Below are 27580 nucleotides of genomic sequence, written 5' to 3'. Positions count from 1 at the left end.
TGCAAGTGATGTATGATATAATAACGACTTAATTTCAATAATCGCGTGATCGGAAACAAATCGAATGCGATACAAGTTCGGTGCCTTTGAAATATCATCCAGCTCAGTGGCCGCGCTCAAGTCTAATTTGCATGATAATGTTGACGATGGCATGATGGATTAAAATGATTCACGAGCTTCATGTCGGCGAAGTCGGCGGCGTGTGACGCTGCCAATTCCGATCGTCCTGCCCCGGGTCGGCGCTGGCTATTGAGCGTCGGAAGCACAAGCAGCAGTGTTGCGCTAACGAGCGAATAAAGCGCAAGAGACGCGCACTACAAATTACGCTCGAAAAAAACAACCAACACACAATGATAACCATCATGCTGAGCGATAAGATAAACCAGAAATTAACAAATTTAAAATAATACCTGAAATTTTCAACTTTCTGGTGCTGTGTTTTGTGCGCGGACAGATTTTTGTGATTCTGTGTGCGGTCCGCAGGGTTTTAATTATGAATCTTAGTTGGACATTGTTTATCTTCGTCAATGCAGTGTTGATAGGTAAAGATTGCGCGAAAGGATTACCGAATCCTACTTTAAGTAAGTATTTCGATGTTTTCGTACGTCACGATGAAATAAAAGAATAGAGCAGAGATGAATTGAGATGGTCGTTTCCGTATTAATCGCTTCTATTCAAGGCGAACGCAGCAATCTGTGACACCATCTTGATTCTCACTCTACGCTCTCACAGCGGCCGGTGACATGCCGAAATTACATTTATTATTATCTTCAATACGTGTTGTAGTATTGTTTGTTTTGTTTACTGCGTTTGTTTATTATTTACACTATAAATCTGATATAAAGTGTATGAATGTGTCATCAGCACATTTTACTTAACAATTAATAAATGTTTTTATTTTGAACTTGTGGTAACAACAACCTAATTAGTTGAATCATTCAATTCGCTTCGAGGTCTCTGAATGCAAAAAGTGATTTCTCTCATGTCAGAAATGAGGTAAACTTCCTGGTGGCGTTAATTACACAATGAGTAATGCAATATACGCGCTTTGTTAACAAAATTAGTTCATAGAATTAACGGTTATCGCCGATGGTGATTTTTTTTTGTTCGCGAATATATAAATATATTTAGATAACTTTTAGGTCGTAAAATATTGACTCTTAATCGCGTGCATACAGACTTTAAGCAAATATAACTGTAGATAAAATTTTCGCGCGTGCGTAGCATTAAAATGACCTTGTTTAATGCGTTAAATGATGTTCTTCTTTGCTACAGGTACTAGAAAATGCGGTAAGGTGCACTTAACCGTCTCTTCACTGAAGGACACGTATCTGGAAATGAACTGGATATCAAAATGCGACAAAGCACGTGATATTAAACCCGACTACATCGGTCTCTTTGACTATAACCCTCGTGATAGAAACGTAAGTTTCAGCAAATTACGGCCGCGTCCTTAATAAATTAATGATGCAAAGATTAACAACGTGATTAGACAACTGGGGAAAAACTTTTAACGCTTGCGTTTGTTTGTGCATTTACAAACGTACTACTTACCGCTGATTAGATGCAGTTAGTCGAGTTAATGCGCCCGCGAGCATCTGAAGAACTTGGCCTAGTTGACCACTCACTTAACAGTTAATTGAATTTTTCTTTTACTGGTTTGAAATGCACATAAAACGCATTCTATTGCATTATAACCAATCATAAACTAAATACTCCCACATTTTTAAATAATTACACCTGGATAACAGGAGGAAGCGCCACCCAAAGTCCTCATCAATGCCAATTATTACCCGGAAGGTTTCTATCGTACCAAACTGCGATTTGGTCATCCATGGTTACCAGGTAACTGGGAGTATCAACCCAATATGTCTCTGGTGGACACTGGCCGGAAGTGCTTCCCGTATTGGATCGCCGCTTTCCGTGGTTCGGACATCATTGACACCAACTGCCTCAGCATTAATCCCACGTGGATGAACGATATTAGGTATAAACACAAAGGTATTTTTCACACGTGTACCTAATTAATTTCACTTGCACTTCAAATCTTCAATTCAGCAAACTTAAATGCTTTTTGTTAGGGATCAAATTAAAGATCAACGAATAGGTAATCTATTCATACCAGGCACACATAATTCAGGAGCCTACTCAGGGAACTACAAGCTCTTCTTTGAGAACTACCTCATTAATCAAGATCGGAGTGTTTGGACACAGTTGGTTTTTGGTATTAGGTACATTGATCTACGAGTTGGATACTATCTAGATGAAGGGTAATCATTTTTATGATTTCTTTTTATCTTAATCATAAATTGTTGTTAATATTATTTTAGGTTTTTTATAAATCATGATCTTGTGAGAATTGGTAAACTCATACCTATTCTACAAGAAATCAGAAAATTTATGGAGTTAGCACCAAGAGAAGTTGTGGTTTTGGACTTTCACAGATTCCCATACCCATCAAAACCCGATGCAGATATACACCGCCGATTGGTTAGTGTTATTCAAAGAGAACTAGGACATTTAGCACTACCACCCGGAGGATTACAAGCAGGGAAAGGTCCAACCATGAATGAAATATGGCATCAAAACAAAACGCTTATAATCTGCTATGGCCAGAGAGAAATCGCCCGAGAATATTCATGGCTCTGGAATCCCTTACAACAACACTGGGGAGATAAATCCAATGTTGGTGACTTGAAAGCATTTGTTTCGTCATCGATAAAAAGTCACAATACAATATTCAACCCAATGTGGGCAATCATGGCTGAACTAACACCAAAACCGCTTGATATTATCTTCCGCACAAACAGTCTCCGCAAAATGGCGGATGATGTCAACAGATACCTGACCACGTGGTTCCGAGAAGATTGGTTGAAAGATGTGAACATTGTAGCAACTGACTTCTTTCTAGGAAATGATTTGATAAACGTCGCGATTGAAGCAAACAAGTTGAGATGATACCGCAGTGAATGAAAAGTGAAACGCAACCGAGTTCAACACACATTACTTATGTATTATAAAATCAGTTCTTTAATTATATACACAACCAAAAATTCCATTCATAATTCATACGTTTTTTTTTCTGTGAATAATTTTGTTAATTCATTCGTTTGATGTGGAATCACCATTAATATGTTGATTAGTTGGTGTTAACTAACTCGTATTTGGTTAATTTAAAAAGTAGGAAAATACCTTGTACAACGGGAAGTTAACTACAACGAAAACATGTCGCTAGCTACAAAACGTTAAATAACTAAGCTACTTAAATGCCTATATCACAGTCGATTCGTCTTTATCATTGTTGGTACTGTGCAGTACCAACGACGTCTCGCCGATGGGCGCCGCTGAATCCACCAGATTCTCCGCACTCAGCGACGCCATTGTCGTGTCAGCCTGAGCATCTCTTCGTAGTGTACGCACTGTACTTCTACGAAAACTACTCCTTAAGATACACGCCACATCGGCGGCGGTTAATCCCGTGCTGGAGGTGGCAATCGTCGCCAGTTCACGTTGTATCATTCTATCTCGTGTTTCAGGGATATTAACAGCAACATCTCGATTTTGATGCATCTCAACAAGCACGTCGTGATAATCTGGTGGAGGTGGTTGAGTTGTTTGCGCACCTGAATCTGTCTGAGTACGATTTCGTGTACCGCTTGCTTCTCCTAAGACATTAGCAATGCGTCGCACGCTTCGTCGAAAACTCTGTCTTAATAATTTAGCAATACGCGCGCCTGTTGCAGTGGTATAACTTGGAGGTGGTGTATATTTCGGTGGTGGGTCCTCTGAGACTGTATTAGTTGTGTTGGTATTGTTGTTCATTGAGGCAGCAGCCGCCTCCTGGATTGCAAGATCATCCATGTGCTCACCAAGTGGCGGTCTGTACAATAACTGAATGCGCTGGTTGAGGGAGAAACAAATTACATTCGGTTAGAGTGGATGCTAATGAGTTAAAACTACACATGAATCGATTCTTGGTTTTGTTTTTGTTTTAGTCTTGCGTTCAATTAATCTATAGTCACATAACAGAATTTTAAAATTTAATAAATCAAGTCTGATATCGGTTATAGTTACATATAACGATCTGAAACGAAAGAAAAACGAATAAATTTTGATGAAAATTTTGTAATTTGTTTCTAAACACCCTGTGTTTATATTATATGCCACTACTTGTATCACGCACGACATTTTACTAATTTGTTTCCATTGATTTCTACACTTTACCACATTTTTCCATTAACGCAAGACATATTTAATCAACATTTCTATTTTCGCGTGCGTCGTGCACAACAACATTTTACCTACACACTTGCATCGCTCGCAAGCTGCAACTATAGATTAATTAAACCATGATTTATTAAACAATGAACCAATACCACTTAAGTATAAGATACTAACGTAGTCAGTTGTCTCGTAATCCTTCAAGTGAGCAAGAATATATATCATGTTATTAATATTAATCGAAATATTAGTTCAAAGAGAATTCATTCAAACAGAGTAGCATGCAGGAGGAAATAAAAATAATGATTTAGTTGGTACTAAAACCCATAAAAAGTGTATAAAGAAATAAAAGTTCCACGAAAGTAGAACGCGTGCAAACAAAATTATTTAAGTCACTAACCTCTAGAATATCATTGGGGCCGTTGTTCAGATATCGATAACTTTGAATGACAGCGATGAAAGGCACCCCGAGCACAGGTAGCAGTTGAATAAGTGACCCGACCTGCCTGGCCCACAATGGCCAGTATTCCAAGGAGGGGCCATGATGCCATATGAACAGTTCCCGGAAGTTGCCGTTTTTGAAGAAGGTTATACACCAAACCTAAATTTTTAATATTAAAATACAAACACGCAAAACCTTTACTAAACAACTTACCATTAATACAACCGGAAGAACAACATTCCATATAAATGATAATATGACAGGTAATGATACCCATTGTCCAGGTCCGTTTTTCCGGAAAAGTGCTGTGACCAACATGTCACCGCTGTACGGACGCCCACGCACCATAAAAACGGCGATGATTTGTAATAAAATCACAACAATCACCCACCAAATACCCCCAACTGTCATATCTAAGAAATACACAACGTAAATGCCATATTCTGTGGTCATTGGAAGACCCAGAAGAAATCCACAAGCGCAACTGAAGAACGTGATTGTCGTTTCCCATGATTTGAGGAGTTTCGCTTTGATTGCCATTATTCCTGTGATGACGCAATGCCAAATTGCTAATTGTTGTGCGATACCGAAGAGGATTAGGACGAAATAAAAGAGGACAGTCCAAAATGGAGACACTTTTTCGGTGCCAAGGAGTGAGAATGTGGTTGGGATTAATTCGGTAGCAAAACGTAGTACCTAGATTGAAAAGAAATAGCATGTAGAAATATAAATCATAAAATTGTTTGTGGCTTCTTACTTGATAGCCGCTTTCCGTCGCCGGATCGATTCCGGGACGCGTAACTCGATCGCCGAGAATAAATGAATGGTGATGCATGTATCTGACAGGTGTTGCGGCCATGCTGGCTGGCAGGGGTTCACTGACGTGACGCAGGAAGGTGTAGGTTGAGAGTTTTTCTATAAAAAGATTAATGAAACTCAATCAAAGCTAAATTAAGGACAGAGAATTGAATAGAACAGTTATAGGCACGTGACAAGAGTAAATCAAATCAAATTCAACTTATTTTAAGCTTAAAACATTATTAAAATACAAAAATTGTGATATAATGTTCTAAAGTAGATAAATATGCATAAAAGCAAAGAAAATTCCATCACAAATTATGATTTAACATAAAACTGCTCTTTTCAATCAAAAAAATAAAATTTATGACAAAATGGCGGAAGTTTAATGCTTGTACTTACCAAATGAATCCGGTTGATAGATATACCCGTGCATTTTTAGTATGTGAACACAAGTGTTGGCCAAAAACGCAGCCAGCACCAGAACGGTGATTGTGATGAAGGAAATGAGACTAGAATCACGCTGCAGCAGCTTCTTGTTTTTATTGTGCGAAGCAATCTGCATCACAGCAGCGCCCAGCACTCCCCAGGTAAGGAATGCTTCCTGACAGGCTGCCATCCAACTCTAAATCACAACACATAACAATAAAAACATCCGGTACAACAAAACGCAATAACTTACTCTGGAGTTGATAAAAAATTCATTCCATGAAGTCTCCGGAAAGATGTTGTTTACAGCATCCGTGGGCATAAGACCCAAAAGTTTGGTACAAAGTATAACCATGCCAAAAATAGGCATCAGAGTGAAGACGTAGATAACTTTCCCATACGATCTCAAACCTTTACTCAACGAAACGAAAACAATCATCCAGACAACAGCCAAGTTGAACGCTGGCTGAAACTTGATCGTTCCGTAGGCATTTCCGGAAACTAGATGATGACGTTGAAATACTACTCCGGAGAGGTAATCCGGGATTGTTTCTGATAACTTGTAAGATCCATTTATAGGAAGTTGAATTTCTAAATTAAAAAATAAAAATTAAATAAAAATAAATAAAAACAAACAAAATATATTTAACTAACCGTTTCGATAGTATATAAAAGGTTCAGCCCATCGATAGCGTTCGAATTTCGTAACGAACGCATCCCGGAAGTACACAAACATCCATGAAATGCCCACAATGCTGTAAAGCCCAGTGAGTACTTGGAAGAAGAGTAATGACACTCCAACGCCTTGAAACATCGGTGAAATACGCCACATATCAATCACACCAGCGGCTAATTGCTGTCCCAGACACTGATACAGCGTGAACAACGGAATACCGATACACACAGAGATGATAAGGAACTGGAAGATGAAGTTGGCGCCAAAATGTACCGACAGGATGGCGAATCGTGAAATGTTAAATATTCCCAGTGTACAACCCAAATAGGCTAATGTCGAACTCATGCTGTGTGGCCATTGTCCTAGTGGACTTTCCACTTCCGGCATGTCGTTTCTTTGAGATCTGTCGCATGTCCTGTAACAAAACATAAACATTAATCATAATTGTATAAAGAAAAAGTAAAAACAAAAGAAATGAAAGTTAAAAACGTAAAACTGACATTAACACCAAACACGGAAAATCGCGTGTTTAAGTTTTCCACAACAATTTTCAGTAATGATACGCGCGTGGAAAGACATCGTGTATAAGCGCGCAAGACTTGATAATGATATGATCAACTTGTTTGCTTCGACCTACTCAAAACTACAAACGACAACCTAGTTTAAGAACATGTCATTTATTCAAGTTGCACTCATTTCTGCCCGTTTAATAAAAACCAGTCATTTCAAGTGAAATTGATCGGTTTATAACATATACAACACATTTCAAGGTTATGTTGCATCTAAAACAAAACATAACCTATTTATGCACCTATTTATACCTATTTTAGGTTAGATTGTGTAAGATTTGCGCATTGAAGTTCAATATTGCTTTAATTACGCACATTTATCGAAATAAATTGGATCAAATAAATTGCGGCAATTGGCCGGGTTATTGATACACGATACACGATACAATTTCAATTATGCGTAATCATAATAATTGTAGTGGCATAGAGTCAATTCGATGTTGTGCAAGTGAAACCACCAAAGCCGAAACTGTTGCAAATGCATACATGCTTGATTTGCAGGTCTTGCGAGCAACAACCAGACGCTGTGTGCTGTGGAGATGTTGCAATGCAGTTTCTTCACTCGTCATAACCGCCATTCCAATTATTTCGAGCATTTCAGGCCAGTAACATAGAATGCTACAAGTTTAACAATAGATTTTTAATTTTCTATTGAAAACGGGAAGTGAATCTTTTGTTTTTCCGCTGTGGAAACACAAAAACTTTCTTTTTTCTTAACTTAAGTCAAACTTTGACCATTTGACTTAGAAGTTAACCTTAAACGGTGTAATTATGCTTAAATACTTCTTTGTTTCGGTGTTAATTGTCATTATTTACATTTTTTGTTGAGTAAAATTGTACAAAATCATTTTAACTTAAAGAAAACATGAATATATTTACATAAGTTTAAATGTGTATTGGGTGTTGCCTAGCCTAAACAAATTTTACTTTTTATGATTAATACTTCAATATTTATATTGTTATTAGTTTGCTTTTGATTTCATTGTGATTCTGCAACTGCTACTCAAATGAAATCTATTATATGATTATAGTCAAATAAGTCAAGTCATGATCAAATAATTTTTTTTCGAAATCACCGTTAGCCCATAACGAGATACGGCAAAAGATGGGCTAACTGTGCAATAATAACAACGTGTGCTATTATGCTCATTAGTTTCTTCCATTCGTGTTGCTTCATCTCGACGTCTTTCAAATTCGATTGCCATTTATGTCCACATGTACACACGCTTTTTTATTTTTCATTATTACTATTTCTACAAGTACTTTTTCCTCATTGTTCGCCGTACATGAATCGAACAATGTTGGGTTTGAATGCGAACACAATGGCGGTCGAGCTTGACGACTTCCGGTACTTTTTCGGTCACACCTGCGACAATTTCAAGCGTGCAGAAAATTATTTATGCATGCTTATAAAGTGAAAAACATGCGACTGATAAACAAATTGAACAAAACATTGTTAGACTACTCGATGTCTCAATATTTACGCGTTGTTAATACGTGTTTTTTTGCTTGTTAACCACACCGCAGTCTTATCAAACACTGTCGAAGTGTTTATTCGTCTGTTATCTTGATCATATTGACGAAACGCTACATTGTTTCACCATAAATTACTGATTAAACACTTATTTATGCGCATTTTTGTTTTATTTCACATAGACAACCAACTTTACGAGAATATTTCTCGATGGGAATAGTTTCTAGGTTAGATTTGTGAGTATATCGCTTCTAGGAGTTTTAACAGTTGTTGAAAACGTTATACCAATTAAAGAATTAACTTTAAGTTGTCCGTACAGTTAACTGTAAAAACAACAAAACACGAATTCATGTTTCGCAAGTGCAATAGACAACAATAATCACTAATCAATTGAACTTTAAGTACCTGAGACATAAATAGAATATTAAATAAACTGACCTGCGACAACAAAAAAATCCTAAGCGAACGTTATCGATCATAATTGTAATAAATAATTCACTTTCAACTTTCATTCACAAATATTATGTCCAAAAATCACTCGATTCACTTTCTTCACACTTGAATTTTCACTTTTTTTCGAATAAATATTAGTTTTAAGTGCTAATTTACAAATAAATAATTATTCTAAGCTATTGAACACAATACTTGCACTTTCGATTATTGTTATTGTTCTTTAATCCACTTAAAACACTTTGTACTTGCTCTGAGTCATTAAAGTTATGATTATTGCACAACATCGTAATAAATAACAAGTTCTCTGTTGAATTATTGAATTATTTGATGTTTTACATTGTTTTTATAAATTTTGTGTGAAAAGTATCGCGGATGTTGTCCGCACGCCGACCTAAAACTCACTGACTGAAGAGTTACAAGAAACCAACTCCACCACCGGTAAACTCCACACTCCACACTTCTACAGGTAGTTGTAAGTCGCGCTTGACTTAAGTAAGTCGCGCATTCGCACAACACACCACGCATAAGTTAACATTAACTTAAGTTTAAGTTAACTTTAACATCTCTTCACGGTGGTGTCGGTAAAGTCTTCGCAAAGCGATTGTGTGAAGCGAAACGAAGCGAACGCGCGCAGACTTGACTTAAACTTGAGTAAACTCAACTCAACATCGGACACAAAGAAACGCGCGCAACGGCGAAGAAAGAAGCAGCGCGCAAGTGCAAGACAAGAGACGAGATAAGAAACGGACATGACGAACTCATGAACGCAACCGGTAAACGATGACGAATGATGATGCGTACAACAACACAGCATGCCCAGAAGGAAGCATAAAAGAAAATCACATAAAAATAAAGATTACTCATATTCCATCCATAATAAAATTATTTCTGATCATAGATCATTATTATAATAATAACACTTTGACTTTTTCACACTCAATGCATGACTTAAGTCACTTTTTTGCTGGAATATGAATTAAACACGGTCTGTATTAGAACTGGCAACCGTTATGTTTCAGAATTTAACTTTAAGTAAGAGTTTAGTGACCTATAAGTACAGTACCAAGTAGCGCAGCAACTCCAAAGGCCAGCACTTTGAAAATTTTGTTAAAAATAATTTTTTGTGTCTAATTTTACACGTCGTGAACATCCAACACTGGAAACAGAACTTTTGCTTTGTTTTGTTGTTAAGTTAAAAATATTTAGTTATTTAGCAATAGATTTTATAATTCATATTCAATTAGATATATATCGTAATCGTCCTGCAATGCAATAATTTTCGGCAAAATTACCAAACGCGTTTTTTACCTTGAAGGGAATTATCATCATTGTGGGTTGCATAAGCATCGATTAAGTTATTATAACGATTTTAATTCTTATCGAAGCGTGTTGATTAATGTTTTACACATGAACACTTCTAACACGCGTGTTTGGTTGTAACCGACCCAGTTTTTACTTTTTTACTCAGTGAAAGACGTGTTGATTTGGTTGCATAAAGTCAACTTTAACCTCATTTATTGTTGTCAAAATCGATATTCGCACTTTGCGAAATTGTGATTTTCTTTTCACGCCTTTCGCTTTTGTTACCAACAAAAGTCCTATTCATATTCACAAGTCGCAATAATAATTTATTAAGGTTAATGTTTGTTCTAAGCTAAAAAGTCAGTGAAAAAATGAATCATTTAGTTTGTAATTATTTCAATCAATAATGCACAATGTATGGAAAATACACAGCGACATTACAGTTATTTTATGATAATTACGCATGAATATTTTATAAGTTTAACGACGGAGTGAAAAAAATCATAAAATCAAAGGTTATTACTTGACTTAATAACTTTTTTACGATTTCTCGCCGTTTTTATATTTTTCACACTCTGGATGTTATATAATTTAATATTAACACGTGTAGAAATTTTTTCTCATACCTTGTTTCACTATCACTGTCATTATCTTCAACCCTCGTGCGTTCTCCACGTGAAGAAAAACTGAAATTCTGTAGTGGATGCCGCATAGAGACTTCTGAACTGAATGCAAAATACAGGCTATCTAAGCCTCGATGTTCCGAACCGTATATGATGCCGGATAATAAAAACAATATCACTTTAAGCCCTTAATCTCATATCGTGTCACGGCGAATTAAAGAGTATTACATGATAATCACTCCTCATGAATTCAAGCACCAAAAAATAAATTATTACTACTAATAAACTAATTAATTAATTAATTAACGCACAAAATATTAATTATCACGTTCACAACTCCTTAATAACCACGTTTAACATGCTGACATCTTGGTTTTATCACTCTACGCGCTTAAAACAAAAAATCGTTGGTGAATAATTATTATTCAACATGAGCACGTAGGTACTGATAGCAATTGTTAAAAAATTAAAAAACAACACCTTCACGTAGGTTGACTGAGTGCGGATTGCGCACAAAATGCAAATGTAAAACAGCGGTAAACAGGAAAGTAATAATAAAACAATATTCGTTGACAATTCGCGACGTGTCGTTGTGGCGGCCCCGACGATGGTGGTGAGCGCATAATCGCCATTTTTTTTTCTGTGTTTGCATGTTTACGATATTTGCGTGTTTGCACTGCAGTCTCGCGCTTTGTTTCTGATAATATGCATTTCTCCACGTTTGCACATGTTTGCACAGCCGTATACCAACATGGCGGATGTATTTATGGAAGTATTCATTAAAAATACGACAGATAATAAGGAAACACCTTCAAGATGGCTGCTAATATTATCATAACGCAACTAACGTCATCTAGTAGTGAATAATCAAATTAAAACATGTTTATAGTGTCAAAAATGGCAACTATTGTTTTAATAACGCAACTAACGCCACCTAGGAGTAAAATACCAAATTAAAATGAACTAAAATTTATTATTTTCTGCATGAAATCAAAATTTCGCATTATTCTTCCATAGAAGTTGCACAAGTATTGACGAGACGTCTATTAGCAGTAAGCTTCCGAGCACGGTCGAGGCCAACCAGGATGCCAGCGACAATCATCGACCATCTGGAGAGCTGCGGAAAGAGAACAAGCGAATTGTCGAAGCGTTTAAGATTACACCGCGATTACACGCATCTCTGCAGACGCGCAGGCGTTTTGTCAATCTGTGTGTTGTGTGTTTTTAGATGATTTACTAGCTCGCTGCACACCGATGAGCACACGATTTCGAAAACAACGCTGAGTGAAAAAGAAGTTAAAATAAAAATACCTTTAAGAGTGGAGATACCCGAAATGAATTAGAGGCTGGTTTGGAAACAGTTGCGGCCATTTTTGCTGTTTCCTGGTAGGAAGTTTTCAAGGGTAGGAAATGTTTGAGTAAGGTCTGGATGTGAAAACCAGAACATGCCCCACATGAAACCATACTTATTGGGACATTCACGAGAGGTTTGGGATAATGTTGGAGGACTGACATGGGTGATGTGGAGAATGATCGGAAGTGACCGGAGGTTTTAACTTGGTTTGCTTTGCAACCTGGTTTTATGCCGACTTTTGGCATTGTGCCTGGTATGTGAGGTCTGGATTTGGTTTTTGGGGATTTTCCGGGTTTTTGGGGAGGTGTTTGAGGTTTTGGTCCTGGTTGGCCTGGTTTGGGAGGGGCAGGAGGTTGTTTGGGTCCAGGTGGTCCAGGCTGTCCAGGTTTGGGAGGTGTAGGAGGTTGTTTTGGTCCTGGTGGTCCAGGTTGTCCAGGTATAGGAGGTTGTTTAGGCCCGGGTTGTCCTGGTTTGGGAGGTCCTGGTTGCCCAGGTTTAGGAGGTCCTGGTTGCCCAGGTTTAGGAGGTCCAGGTGGTTTAGGTCCAGGTTTCCCAGGCTTAGGAGGTTCGTGACATGGATCCCCGGGTTTACGAGGTCCTGGACCTCCTGGTTGTCCTGGTCGCTTAGGAGGTGTTGCAGGTCTCGGAGGAGGTTTACCAGAAGGAGTAGGTGGTGGTTTCTGTCCTGGTTTAGGCGGAGGTGTAGGTTGAGGAGGTTTTTGTCCAGGTTTAGGAGGAACTCCAGGTTTCTGCGCAGGTGGACCAGGTTTTCCAGGAGGCTTAGGAGGAGCAGGAGGTTTCTGACCAGGAGGTCCAGGTTTATTTGGAGGCTGAGCAGGTTGACCAGGTTTCTTAGATTTATCTCCACCTCCAGGCGGAGCAGGAGGCCCAGGCGGAGGTTTCTTAGGCCCCGAAACCACAACTGTATCTCCCCCGGACGTATTTAAATTAGAAATCGTTATTCGAATTTGTCTATGATTTTTTTGTATACCGGGTGTTTGGGTAACACCCTTATCAGGAATATCACCCGCGCCGGAACCGCTTTTAGCCGCCATAATACTTATACAATCTCAAAAAAACACAAAAATTTCGCAAAATTTCATGCAGAAAATCACGCGACGAAACTTACAGCCGCGTTCGAAAAGAAAATAATTCTAACAATAACATGACAGAAGTGACATCTGATTGCGTATCCATGACTCTGTGTGGAAAATTACATATTACCGTCGCTGGCGTGATAATAGTTTAAAAATAACCGCGTGCGGGTTAAAAGAAAGTTCGCCTTCAATGCCTCGGCCTTTATTGGCCACATCGCACAATATATAATAAAATAAAACCATTTTTTTTTGCTTTTGTTCGCATTGCGTGACCGAAATTACAAGCGCGGTCAGTGGGGATTAAAAACTCGCCATTATCGCTGACTGTGTGGGCCACAATCAATATTCTATCCACTTGACCACCACAATACTACCAGCAATCTGTATTGTCATCGGAAAATACTTCATATCAGCGTTTATTACCATTAAACACCAAAGTAAAGATTTATAATAATTATTATTACGAATACCAAGTGAGTAAATTAAATCTAAAAATAGTTATGACTTGAGTTACAGAGGGCAGTAGTACATGCCCTTCTTGACCTTCACATGCAAATGAGCAAATAATCGACCACAAAAAATTTGCACACAAATTACAAGCACAAACACAAAATATTCAACTCACCGATTGTTGTTATTTGAATTTTCGGCATCAGTCTGCTCATAGGACGGCACACTATTAGCAACTCCATGTGAAATGGTAGGAATCGGTGTACAACTTGGTGAACTATCAATACTCGAAGGGAGGCTGGAAACACTCGATAAACTCCTCGCTCGACGACTTCGTGATGATGCAGAACTACTCCTGGCTCTATCTCTACTTGTTAAATTTTCACGGACTTCTCTGGATCTGGATCTACTCCGCGCCACGTGGTTCTGCACGGTGATCCTCGATGGAGCACTAATCGGCCGCGTGGGTCCGTCCGGTGGCATCGTCGACGCGTTCACGTTATCACTGATTCGTAGCGGTTCCAAACGCCTCATCGACGTACGGACCCACGTGTGCCGCTCGCCACCACCACCTCCACTGGAACCAGAACTTGTAGTGTTGCTGGTTGCCATGTGGTCAATCACAACACCGGGTTGCTGGCGTTGACCCTCCAGCCAGTTCCAGTCGATCGGTATGACCACGTCCGGAATACCGGACGTCCGCTTGTTACTCGTATCTATCAAAGGAGGGTTGATGACACTTCCTCCAGGTGTGCCATTTGTCTGCACGCGCTGCCTCGTTTGACTCGCATTGTGCTTAATCGCTGCGATTGTCGCGCGCAACGCGTGGTTTCTAATTAACTCCGCGGAGCGTGAACGACAATCAGAAGCCGAGCGCGTTAAGGTCGTTAGGCTTTCACGCTTGCCCAACGCATTCAAATGACTACTCAAATCCAAAGACTCCACATCAAAACTTCTTAAATATTCGTCTAAATCATTTAGGCATTCCTCAATCGACAATTGTATACTCCCTGAACTTGACCTTAGATCGGAATCAGACTTTGAGTTTCTTCTACTACGACTACTTGTACTACAACTACTGCTACGACTTCGTGTTGTTTGGGTTGCCATCTGACCGGATGTGGAACAAACGTTTCGATCGAATTGAACGAAATCATCGCTGAACGCTTGACTGACGTCGCTGGTGTTGTTCAGAATAAAACTAGTCGTGCTGTTCATATCATCCATCACTTCACCGTCTTCCATCAGGCAATCATTCAATATTTGGTCCAATTGCAGTAAGACATTGAGTGCTTCAACATGCGTTTGCAAATCTTCATCATCACCATCTTCTAATGCATCGAAATTAATCAAAAGTGATGTGGAATCGTTGAAATTCGATTTTGATGTGGAAGGAAGTTGTGTGGACGATGTCATTGCAGCCATTTTATTAAAATTTCTGTAAAAAAAAGAAAAATATGTTAAATGGGTTGCCTATATCATAATCACAACTTAACCTATCGTTTTTTCGCTTGTTTACGGCGTTTTTGCATGAAATGAAGCGAAAAAATAAGAAAATAAGAAAAAGCAAGTAATTACAGCACAATTGAGTGAGGTCTGCGTGTGAAACAATGCTGGGAGCGTCCTCGTTTGTTGCATTCGCGTTGTTTGCGAATTTTGCAATCTTCCATTTAAGGCGTAACGAAAAACGCACGACAATCGCTCGTTGCGTTAGCGCGCGCGCGCGCTCCATCGATGAACAATGATTTCTAATTCGTAATTCGCAGTAAAGTAATATTATCAATTGTTTATTATGCATGATACACGTGCATAAATCTTTCACATTACAATAATTACACGTGGATTGTTATCATGGCTATAAAAGTTGAAAGTTCAACGTTTTTTGACTTCGTAGTGATAATTATTATCTTAAATTGATGTCACAATGACCCACTACCGACGCCCACATATTTTAAACAAAAGCAAACAAAGCAACAGTTAAAATTTTAATATTTTTGTCATTTTATGTCCCATTGTTTGAATTATTATGTTTGACAACGAAATTTACATTATTACCTACTAAAAACTATGTCAAGATATGTCGTTTTGTTATATTTTACTTCCGCCTCATGCTGCGGGACGTTTATTTGTTTATTTGCGTTAACAATTAATTTTTATCACGAATTTAATGACCAATAACTGTTAAATGGTATTTATGTGCACTGCATGGCGAAAATAAAGTCATCTCTATAGAAATAAAGACGTGATTCATGCGGTTGCAAGAAAACCGCGCTCTCAATTCGCCATATCTTGCGCATGCGCGACTTTTCCGTAATTATGTTAAAGTCTACGAGCATAAGTCAAAGCACCGTTTATGACAATGGTGAATAACGACTTGAACTAGAAACTTCAACGTTGACGGTGCTACAGTTCAAATATTTACATTTCTATGCGGAATTATGTGTAAATCTGGTTGCCTACAGTGAAATACATTAAAATATTAACATTTTAATGCTTTTATAATGTATTTATGTATTTTATGTGGTGTGAAGAAACGGAAAATGAAAAACGGAGTGCGATCAAGATTAAATCAAGTGGATCAAGTGTATGAGAAGTAAGTTAGTATAACTGCAGTTAATTTTAAGTTATGTGCCACTGCAACCATAAGTACAGCTGTAAAACTCTGTTTGCCTACTTAACATGCTTTAGAAACATCACATAACTCCGTTTTTCACTAATTAATAGCTTTTAAAGCAAAAATTTTTATTTTTTTTCGAAATTTTTATTTCAAAACTTAAGTTTCAGATCTTCTAGTGATAAAAACAAAATTTTCTTGTACTGCACTGATAAACAATTAAATTATCTTTACTTTTCATAAAAAATCATCAAATTATCACAAAAACTGCAAAAGTTACGCGTAATTTTCTAAAATAAAACATAAATTACTCTCAGTTCACATAAACAACACCAGGTGGCGTAACCCAACAACAAGTTACAAAACACGAGCACTTGTTTTAGTTTTCTGTAATAATTTGTACAAACGCTGCGTTAATTAACAGCCAAGCGGCTTCCTGCTACCGACAACGACACGCCTCATTAACCCACGACTTTTAACTCTTAATAATTGCATACATTTACACGATCACAAGTTCAGTGGCAATAAATTAATGGGAAATCTCGACGTCGATGAACGAATTAAAATCAGATTATTCTGATTATAGGCAGGCGCTTGTAAATGGGCGAAGACTCGGCACGAGTTTACAGTTATCGTTATCCGATATTACTATGCTTAACACGACGGCGAGGATTAACAGAATATGTAATGCTGTAAACTGGGAAACTGTCGAAGAAGAAGAGCGGACGAACGGTGTTTTAGATTTGTTGCACAAGTAATTTATAGATAAAATATATAGAAATCAATTACGAAAGATAGGAATTTTAGAATTAAATAAAAATGTTTTAGTTTATGTGTTAATTGGTTGCCTAGGTTAGAAAAATTTAAATTACATATTTTTTTTAATAACTATTTTAAGTGTTTTAAATGTTATCTTATAGAGAATTTCTTGAAGATTCAGAATCTTCAAACCGTTCATTTTTATCACTTTTAATTTTGGAGATATTCGCAATCAAAATATCAAAAAAATTAAAATTTGCATTTTTTTCGTTATCAATTATTTTCGATCCCTCTAATTTTCCTAATTTATGCGTGTTATATGATATCAAATAGAGAATTTCCTATGGATTAAGAATCTTTAATCCGTTTCACTCTATCACTTTTAGTTTTCGAAATATTCGCAATAAAAAAATCGATAAAATGGAAATTTGCATTTTTTCATTATGAATTATTTACGACTTCCATTATTTTCCCAATTTTAATTCTTATGTTATCTAATATCTGTATAATAAATAGTCATTAATAGTAATTGATTGAGTACGCGTATTTACGCAAGCAATTAGACGCCTAGTGTGTGATTTTCGTAATTTCGTTAATTGTTCATAATTTAATCATTAATTGCAATAATTACCTGCATTTACTTAGCAATTAATTCTTAACAATGTCAAAAATATTACTAAATTGATTGTAATCATGATTTTATTACTCAAATTAATTATAATATTAATTCAATCAACATAACATCCAAAACTTTTCTATAAACCAAAGAAAAATTAATAAAAATAAATTAAAAAATTAATAAATCACATAAAATCACTTTGAAGATTAAAAAATTGTATCATCTCATCATTTAAGTACTCTCAATACTTGAAATTATTAAATATCTAAAAGTAATTCCGTGTTATTTACTTAAAACTTAAATAAATTTATAAAAATAAAACTTTTATGCACTTGAAAAACTAAACATTTTTGTGATGCAACGAAATGACGTGAATAAACACTGTTTCAATTTTGACATGTCGAGTGTTTCACAAATACGCATTTGGGCAGTAATATATTGCTTGATAAGGCGGCAAAGCCAATAAATGCGATGAAATGTCGCTGATAAACACCAAATTGGCTATATTTCATCAACCGCATCGCCAATTGTTTACATTTCGTTTGTTTTATGCACCATATTTGCTAGTTGTAAAAAATACGACATTAAATATTAATTTATCCAAACATTTCAAATTATATTCTAATAAATATAAAGCAAAATTCAAATAAACAAAATTCTATTCATAATATTGATTGATAATAAAGGTCACGTCGGAATAATACATCAAAGATTTGATTGATTACCTTCACCTTGCCCAGAAGAAAATATTACCTCAAAAAATATCGAAAATTTTCTCTAAAATTCACGTTGATTACGAAATATGCAAAACACAAATGTGTAATACGCTCCCAGTAATTATCTGGTATTTATGCCACCGTCAAAAATTAATTACACGTTGTTCCACATTACAGGATGTCATAAATTTTTTCTAAACTCAAAATTTTTACTAATGATAGGTTTAAATAAAACAACGATTGCGTGACGAGTGCCAATAACTTTACAATCAATTATAATCAAGTTTAAAAGCAGTAAAACAATAATCACTGCAATTTTTCGTTGTACTTTTCAAGTTTCTCTCATATTAAATAAAAAAAAACTTGAATTAAATTATTTTATCACGGTTTAAAAATAGCAAAACATAAAACAACAAATATAAAACCAAATTCCATTGAGACTTTTACTTTCAAACTTTTTAAATTTTAATGCTTAATGTACAAACAGTGCTCGTAAATCAATGAAACATTCATTAACTAAAAAAAACGTTAACGTCACACATTAAATTATAAATTGATAGAAATAAAATAGAATTATGACGATTATGTAATTATCAAATGTCTCTCAACGCAAATCACAACTTTAAGTACTACTATTGTTAAGTAAATTAAAATTTCTCATTAAATAACAGATACAACAATGAGATTTAAAAAACTATATAAAATGTAAATCATTTCAACTCATGAGAAATACATTTTCACTTCGCTAGGAACTAGAACAGAAATAACTCGTTATATCAGCTTCTATAGGCACTAAAACTTATATTAAGAGTTATTTAATATACCAAGCTAAGCAGTAATTTAATTTCATGTTTGAAAAATTAATTACAGCTTCGAAAAGTTGAGAACAATTTCGACATGTAATGCGCTGAGAAATCAGCGTGTAATCGCGTAATTACCTCTCAATTAACTAGGTGCGTCAATTTTAATGTTGTAGGCAAATTAAGACTTCAAAAGCGCACGTGTGACAACTTTATTCGAGCGTTTTAAACAAAAAAAAAAAAACGAAAAGTAGAACACCAGACGCTGACAAAATTATTAGCATAGCCGGAAGTACGTAAATGTTACAACACACAACACAAAATGATGTAAACAAATGTGTAAATCAATAACGCGCTGGTTTAGTTCATTCGACACGTGTTTTTCGTGTCCAAACAGATAAAAACACCAGAAATATTCAAGAATCAGACACGTTGCGCCATCTTCTAATAAAAATATGAACTAAAAATGTATTTAACTAGTTTTATTTTAATTTTAAATTAATATTAGTATTATTGTTGTGAAATGAATACTAGCTCATTAAAATCTGAGTGAATAATCGAAAATTAATGCCATACTTATATAATCATGACTCGTATACAATTGTCTAGTCAGTTTCGAGTCAAAAGCAACAAAACAAACCAATTTCTAGCTATTGTTACCACAATAATCAATCATTAGTCATATGCGCATGTTTCGGAGGCTAGTTTACACTGTTTAATGTCAGAAGTAAGTTTAGAATGTAAATTATACCAAAGACTTTTACAGACAGATTTTTAAGTGAGTTAAGTACCTAGCTATTGCATCTTGAGTCGAGATTTATTATTAGCATGCATAAATATTAGGAAACACTCAAAAAGGTTAATTTGCTGCGTTCTTCATTCTTCATCCTTCATTCTTCACAGTCTGGTGAATGTCTTTTGAAGCAACTTACAAAGCAATGTACTTAAGTCACTTTAAAACGTTTATATTGTTAATTTTATTTAAAACAGATGTTTTCCATTGAAAAAAAAAATGTTTTGTAAAGAAATTTGTATCAAATAAGGAAATTAATGATACATTTATTTTTAAATGTAGAATTTTAATTATTATTGTGTTTAGAACACTTTTTATGTAGTAATAAACAATTGCAGTGAGGTGTGCATGAAAGTGTATCAAATGCTAATTGTTTTCCCTTGAAATATGCGCAAAACTATAAATGTTTCTAGCATTATCCATACATACGAATAAAACACTAATGTGCAATCATTAATCGTTTTACACGCAGTAATATCACTAACAATAAACGCTACAAACGGTAGGATAAATAAATATGCATGAAAACAGCTGGTTTATTGAATTTTGCAACGTTATAAACAAAGTAATAACTATTGTTGAAATTGATATGCGGTGAGTGAAATAGAAAGGCATTGAAAATGCAAACGCGGAAAACAAATAAACTAAGAATAATAATTTAATAATAATTTTTCTTTTTAAATGAATTTTATTTCAGATTTTTGCTGGTTTTTAGATACAAAAAGTGCTACTTTAAACACGGATGACGAAGGCCGTGACTAAAGTACTTTAGTCACGGGTTTTAGTCACAGGTTGGCATTTCCCCGTATTTTACGTGCGAATTTCGGAAATTTGGAATAAAAAGTTAAAATACAAAAACTAAACGTTGAAATTCAGTGAAAGTAGAAAAAATACAGTAAGCATCACGTGGCTAAACATTATTAAACACTCGAATGATTAAACATTTGCTACTCTCGCTATTAATCAATCTCATGACTAAAACTCAGGTTTAGCCACTTCATACTTAATATACTATTAAAATTAAATAAAAACGAACAAAATTTCCTTTAAATTTTAAATTTTAAGTATTTTTCCGACCTAATTATAATTCCAATTCTCACATGCTTGTTAATCTAACTTCAACCATGTGATAATCAAAATAAATTACGCTAAATACCAGCAGCATTAAAATTATTATCACTTCACTTTAAATAAATGATAACAATGTTGACATTGATCACATGGTCACATAAAATTAAAATTTAGCACACTAAAAGTAATAATTATTTAAATTTATGCCATGAATCACTCAAAACTCCAATTATTTTAATATATTTTAAAAGAAATTGTGAAATGATAAGATTCATTATAATTACTACTACTCATTGAAAAAAACACAATACCTGTCATTTTGTCTCACTACAGCTGCATTATACGAGTAAGTGCCACTAATAGTACTATCACTACAACTAACACTATCATGTGCACTAGAAGCGTCCCTTTGATAACAACGACCAACACCCTTGCGAAACTGTCAAGATGGCTGGCTTCCCGTCTTCCGATTCATTTACGAATGCATTTCAGACCCCTCATGTTACACACCTTTCTGTTATTGTTGTAAACGTAACACTTCCTCGTTGCCAAGGCAACAACCAGTTACGATACATTTCACAAAAGTTATGTGATGCATTTATAGGTACTTTATACAATTGTGTCACTAAATAAGATATCAATGTGTTTTATTTTATTTTCTGCCTGTGATTCTAAGAATATATTGACACCTACTGTATTATAGTATGGTCCAGCATCCTACGCATTCGTAGAATTTTGAATACAAAGTCTCTTGCCTTTTTTTTCTTTTCTTGCTTTGCTTTGTGTGATCTCTGCATCTCAATAACATTTCCTAAACTTCTGATGCCCACGTATTCTTAGCTTTGATTTCCTGATACAAAGAAAGTAAAGCACGCACGTTTAAACAAACGATTTCCTAACGATTTACTAACGTTTTCATAATGTATGAATGCTTGAATGATTTTTATGCGTCGGTTATAAACGCAACGATTGCTATAAAGTTGTAAAATCCAACGCAAAAGGCAATAAATCCACGCCAACGCGCGCATGTTAATTTAAATTGCTTTTCTGTCATGTGTGCCGAATGAATAGTTGAATACATTTTTTTAAATAAATTTCAGCTTTGTTTGTTTATCGTTGATGTGACGTAAATGTATTAATCACGAATTATAATCAAGGAGTGAAAAATTATCAATATTAATATTGATTATGTAAAATTTATGTTTTTATCACAAATTAAGAACTTTTTTCTGCTGAAACTCGCGCGGGAGCTTCTACACGAGATCAACCCCCACCACTTTTTGCGGGTTGTCGACATAGGAGTTTTCCCCCCACTAAACACCCTGTATAATCTCAAATTATGTTTAAATATCACTTGTTATCAATTGTTATTTTAAATGCAAATATTTCACAAATCAGTCGAGTTTTTTATAGTTTTACCGAGAAATAATTTTATATAAATAAATAATTACAATAAATATCTAAATACTTCCTGTTTTGATTGAAAAATTAATCCCAATCATAAATAAACTACAATTATTAATTTATTTATTCGCTAGAACACGCTACAAGATAAAAACTTGAAATATATTCTACCTCCTGGTCTAGAGCACAAAAAAAGCATCTCCAGAGGAGTCCGAATTCAAAACAGCGTCCAAAAATAAAAATAAATTATAAAAAGCACGGCGAGCACGAAATGAGATGATTTTCGTGACGAGATGTGGACTCGTGCGCGAATGCACACGAAATCATCATTAAAATAGATTTCAGTCTTCATAGTAAACAAGCAATAACAAAAAATCCATAAATAAATATTTCATAGAAACCAATATAAATAAATTCAATAAATTCTTTGAAATTTTAAGAAAAAAATGAGTTTTCAGTGTGTAAAATATTAATTTTAAGCATTTGCGCAACTTTTATCAATATAATAACTTTAAAATTAATTAATATTAAGTAAATTATCATAAAAAGACAAAATTGTAGTTTTTTAGTGTTTTAAGCATGAAATAATGGTATTTTTGTCTAATTTTGTTTAAAATCCGAGTTTTACGCAGTAGGGCAAGATTTGTCAATAAATTAACTTCAAAATTAATTATTATTAACTAATTTATAATAAAAAAGTGAAATTGGCTGTTTTTTAGTGTTTTTAACATTAAATATTAATATTTTTGTCTAATTTAGTATAAAATCTTTGAAAAATGATAGTTTTACACACTAGCGCAAAGTTTGTCAATAAATTATCTTCAAAATTAATTAATAACTAAATTATCATAAAAAAAGACAAATTAGCAGTTTTTTCATGTTTTTAGTACAAAATAATTATATTTTTATCTAATTTACCATAAAATCTGAATAATATAAACTTTTTTACCTTATTAAAATAAATCCCCTGTACGTGGGTTCATCTGTGATGTGAATATACAAAGGTCGCACAATTTCCGGACCTCGTGTGCATGTGGCCGCTAAATTTTATTCTACCACCTCAGAAATATTCCACTCGCACTTTATGCACTTTCCACCTTAAAACATTGTTTTGATTCAAAAACTCCTTCAAAAAATTGAGCAAACACATCCAAAACGCATTTCATTAACTTGTTTTCTTTCGTATATCAAACGTAAACTTTGTTTTTATCAGTTTTATATTTGGCACTATGAATAAATGTGAGTTTTCGGCTGTTATCGCGCACAATGTTGCAACAACGAAGTCACTGGAACTGCAACTACGACTACGAAACTACGAAAACCGCGTGCTGACTACCGATGCACCGATGCATCCGATAATACCGACTTCGATGCACAGCGACGCGCCGCACTGAAATTGTTGTTAGCGGAGTGCACACACCGCAGGCCACGCACCGACAGCGGCGCAGCCGATGGACGTGAAATGTGAACGAACCTCTCTCCACGAACCGGCCGGGATCACACACACACACACACACGTACGCATTGAGTGCGGGCACGGCCAGCGCAATCGAAAAACTTAACTCACAAGAGTCATCTGCGCATGCGCGCATTACTTAAATCAATTATATATCAATAAATACGTAAATTTAATAAATTTTAACATTACCAACACTTATTTTACACTTACTTATATATTTATTTTATAAAAAAAATAGTTTTTAAGCAAAAAAAAAATATTTTTGTTGGTTTTATTTATGAGTTAAACTGGTGTTTGAATAAGAATGAAGATAATAGGGTGCATCGTCCCATCGACGATTTAAATTTTTAAATTTACGCAGGTACAAGTGGATGGACGCTGGTCAGACGAAGAAGTTAAAGTCGCAGACTCCCCTCGAGTTGTTGTGCCGGCACGGACCCCAAGCGAGACTCTCAGACTTGCAGAGACTTGTTCTCTTATTCTACCTGCTTTGGCTGCTTTGTGTTTGTGCTTTCGGTCAGTCCTCGCTTTTCTCGCACTTTGTTTCTATTGTGCTCGCTTGGGTCTTTGGTAATCTTGCACCACAAGGCACAGAATTTAAATTTTTTAAATTTAAAAATTTTTAAAAACAAAATTTCGACCTTTAAACATATTTTTTCGCTATTTAAGTCACCATTTTGACTTTTTATTAATTTTAACCTCACTTATATTCATTTGTATGAATTGTGAGTGTTATGCAACCCAACATATGAATAACACTCATTCATATCAAGATGCGTACAACGCGTGCAAAATTTACACTTACTCGTTCGTAAATAAAATAAAAGTGTCTCTTTGAATACGCAACATGAATATGAATATGAATACTGTCTCGTCTTTTCTTCCTCTTCGTCATAAACTTCAAAGCTTTGCATTTAATGAACGGATTACTATTTGCATTGCCTTTATTGCATTATATCAAAGACAGTACTTTAGACTTAAGTTTAGAATTAGTCATTTTCATGGATTAAACGATATGCAATTCAAATTGCTTTGAAATTTCGTAACAAACGGTAGTTTAGTGAGTTTATTCCAAAACCCACCTTACGCTTACTGGTTACGTTACCCATGTGATGCGTGTTGCCCTTTCCCATACGTGGATGACTTGGATGCCTCGGATGGTCGTCCATGAACTCATCTCGCTTCTTCACGGCATTGGCATTGACTTGAAAATGGACAGCATGGGCACATGCACACACTTACACACATATAAAACGTACTTGTCTATAATAACAATCGTTAAACCACGTTTACTACTAGTTATGTACCTGTTACACTCGTTTAATTATCAAGTTAAACTTAAAGTTGATTATTTTGCATTTTAGTCTATGAAATCCGTTAGATTGGTTGCATTGTATTTGAAATCCGTTAGATTGGTTGCATATATAGTGCAGAAACAAATTAAAAACCATATATAGAATTTTACATGGATCAGCATCTGTTTAATCATTTGTTGCGCTGGTTATTAACTCAATTCCTCTTGTAAAAATGCCGGTAAATATTTCCTGAAGTCTAAATATGAATTCCGCGTCGCTTAGTTGTATTCACTTGTGTTATGTTTAAATGATTTTGTTGTAACGTAACATGCACCCCAACAAATTAGCTGAAAAATCGTGCTTATGTTATAGAAATTTGCATTGCAATTTGTAGGGATGTTGGGATCATAATTACAACAATATTACAAATGTTACCATAGATTTCATGTCTGCTGAAAAAATATTCTAGGTTATAATTGCTTGAAACAAAAATATTTTCGTCGTTTTCGTTGTAAAATCTGTTATGTTGGTTGCCTATATACTGTATGAACCAAATATAAAAAGAAAATTAATATAAACCAACAAAATGTACAAATTTCGCCGTTAAACAGAGTTTATCTTTAATTCAAGTAACATTAAAACATTTTACAATAAGTAAAAAAACGGTACTTTATCAAAATAAATTAACTCAATGCTTTTGTACTCAGATGAATGTGTTAATTCCACCATTCCATATTCATTTATATTCCACGTATTAAAATTTAATTTAAAAATTAATTAAACCACACAATCGTGCAGAATTCGAGAGGTTTGACGAGTTCTTTGACCTGCGCAAAATATTCCAACTTTTCGGATGTTATTTATTGATAAAACATCGCATTCAGGAAGTGAACAATACTGAATACAAATATGAATGAATACCGCGAATGATGGATGATGAAAACGTCAACATAAGTTGCCTAACTTGCCTCTGATCTTCATTCGTTATCATTTATATTCTTAGCGTTCACTTTCAGTCGCCAGTTTGGTTCTCATTGTGTGTAATCATGTATTATGTAACTAATCCTAATCTATTCTTTTGTTTGTGATTTACATGCGATTGCTTTCGGTGTTTCAATGTCATTCGATCGGTGAATTCGAAATTTTCATCTTAGTATTTGTTTCGGCTCAGTTTGGCAGGTTTAACTAGTCTAATCTACTCGCAAATTGTGAGTGTGTGGTAGTTGTTAGACGGTTATTCTAACACCAAGGTTATATCTTTTAGCAAATAGCGTTGATATGTTGATGTGTAGACACAGTTCAGGCGCGTTTGTTGTAAACTACGCCTTCTTTGTGTCGTATTTACTGTGATCACTGATCACCGATCGATTTCGTATGCTGGTTGTTGTTTTATTTGTTTATTTCACTTCCTGCTTGCTTGGGCGAGCTGTGATCATACCAGAAGTGATTATCATAACAATAGCGCATTAGTTACAACTAAATTTATGATTTTTGACAGTGGTTTTGATGATTTATGTAGTAGTTTAGAAACATTTTAATTCTTTGAGTGATTTTTCTAGTAAAACACGATTCAATCAATTTTTACTCAAAATTTCTCGGTTTAAAAAGTAACACATGTGTTTTATAACAATAACGTGATAATATGACATTTGTGAACACAAAATTTATAAATATTAACAATAATATGATGTGATTTACGAAGATTTTAGTTTTTTGCGTGATATTTTGAGTAAATCACGATTTAGTCAATGTTTAAACAAAAATTCTTTGTTTAAATAACAACACAAGTCTTTTATACCGATACAATAGTAATAGCAGATTAATTACAACAATATTTGTAAATTTTGACAGCCATAATGTTGATTTATATCGAGATTTACAAAGATTTTAATTCTTTGAGTGACTTCTCAAGTAAATCACGATTCAATCGATGTTTACACAAAAATTCTCCATTTAAAAACAGCACAGGTATTTCATATCGATACAATCGTAGATATTTCAAATTTTCTTTTGTTGCTATATTTACCATTTGAAGTTTACACGCTCCGGAAGCCAAAAACGGTTGTAATTCTTCTTTGAGCTCATCACACATCGGACATGGTTCACGTGTATAAAGCGTGAGCATTGGCATTTGCACATCATAACCCAATTCGGTGTCCTTC

General features: G+C 35.0%; 3 protein-coding genes across 6 annotated transcripts; 1 reads left to right on the top strand and 2 right to left on the bottom strand.

Annotated features, from left to right (window-relative positions):
- The first annotated feature begins 245 nt into the window (after nucleotides 1-245).
- On the top strand, nucleotides 246-3065 carry LOC135800673 (uncharacterized). Its single transcript, XM_065313978.1, has 5 exons — nucleotides 246-581; nucleotides 1276-1424; nucleotides 1752-1987; nucleotides 2082-2270; nucleotides 2331-3065. The coding sequence occupies exons 1-5, from the start codon at nucleotides 494-496 to the stop codon at nucleotides 2956-2958; spliced, it is 1290 nt and encodes a 429-aa protein (XP_065170050.1). The 5' UTR covers nucleotides 246-493; the 3' UTR covers nucleotides 2959-3065.
- Nucleotides 2993-27580, bottom strand: bdg (sodium-dependent transporter bedraggled). Of its 4 annotated transcripts, none has more exons than XM_065313974.1 (10): nucleotides 27445-27580; nucleotides 14064-15326; nucleotides 6545-6981; nucleotides 6144-6481; nucleotides 5864-6086; nucleotides 5421-5578; nucleotides 4877-5359; nucleotides 4622-4822; nucleotides 4399-4419; nucleotides 2993-3900 (listed from the first exon to the last, which is right to left on the bottom strand). In XM_065313974.1, the coding sequence occupies exons 2-10, from the start codon at nucleotides 15311-15313 to the stop codon at nucleotides 3271-3273; spliced, it is 3741 nt and encodes a 1246-aa protein (XP_065170046.1). In that variant the 5' UTR covers nucleotides 15314-15326; nucleotides 27445-27580; the 3' UTR covers nucleotides 2993-3270. The 4 variants fall into 4 exon arrangements, with proteins under 4 accessions (XP_065170046.1, XP_065170045.1, XP_065170047.1 ...); XM_065313973.1 differs by lacking the exon at nucleotides 27445-27580 and adding an exon at nucleotides 23614-24131; XM_065313975.1 differs by lacking the exon at nucleotides 27445-27580 and adding an exon at nucleotides 21572-21719.
- On the bottom strand, nucleotides 11941-13518 carry LOC135800677 (basic proline-rich protein-like). The gene is made up of 2 exons (XM_065313982.1): nucleotides 12299-13518; nucleotides 11941-12104 (listed from the first exon to the last, which is right to left on the bottom strand). The coding sequence occupies exons 1-2, from the start codon at nucleotides 13394-13396 to the stop codon at nucleotides 11991-11993; spliced, it is 1212 nt and encodes a 403-aa protein (XP_065170054.1). The 5' UTR covers nucleotides 13397-13518; the 3' UTR covers nucleotides 11941-11990.

The sequence above is a fragment of the Atheta coriaria genome, unplaced genomic scaffold (genome assembly GCF_025399875.1).
Source record: "Atheta coriaria isolate IRGN ID8LTWV9N9 unplaced genomic scaffold, Caltech_Dcor_3.1 hic_scaffold_10_pilon, whole genome shotgun sequence".
Classification (NCBI taxonomy): domain Eukaryota; kingdom Metazoa; phylum Arthropoda; class Insecta; order Coleoptera; family Staphylinidae; genus Dalotia; species Dalotia coriaria.
Note: the sequence above shows the minus strand (reverse complement) of the source record. Positions and strands in the feature narration are given on the sequence as shown.

Bases quoted from the DNA above. Each gene is read 5' to 3' on its own strand.
- LOC135800673 (XM_065313978.1), top strand. From the start codon at position 494: ATGAATCTTAGTTGGACATTGTTTATCTTCGTCAATGCAGTGTTGATA. The intron at 1,988-2,081 runs GTATAAACACAA...GCTTTTTGTTAG, and splicing joins ACGTGGATGAACGATATTAG to GGATCAAATTAAAGATCAAC. The intron at 2,271-2,330 runs GTAATCATTTTT...ATATTATTTTAG, and splicing joins GGATACTATCTAGATGAAGG to GTTTTTTATAAATCATGATC.
- LOC135800677 (XM_065313982.1), bottom strand. From the start codon at position 13,396: ATGGCGGCTAAAAGCGGTTCCGGCGCGGGTGATATTCCTGATAAGGGT. The intron at 12,105-12,298 runs GTATTTTTATTT...CTCTTTCCGCAG, and splicing joins GGGTATCTCCACTCTTAAAG to CTCTCCAGATGGTCGATGAT.
- bdg (XM_065313974.1), bottom strand. From the start codon at position 15,313: ATGGCTGCAATGACATCGTCCACACAACTTCCTTCCACATCAAAATCG. The intron at 5,360-5,420 runs GTAAGAAGCCAC...TTTTCAATCTAG, and splicing joins CGACGGAAAGCGGCTATCAA to GTACTACGTTTTGCTACCGA. The intron at 3,901-4,398 runs GTTAGTATCTTA...TCCCTCAACCAG, and splicing joins ATTACGAGACAACTGACTAC to CGCATTCAGTTATTGTACAG.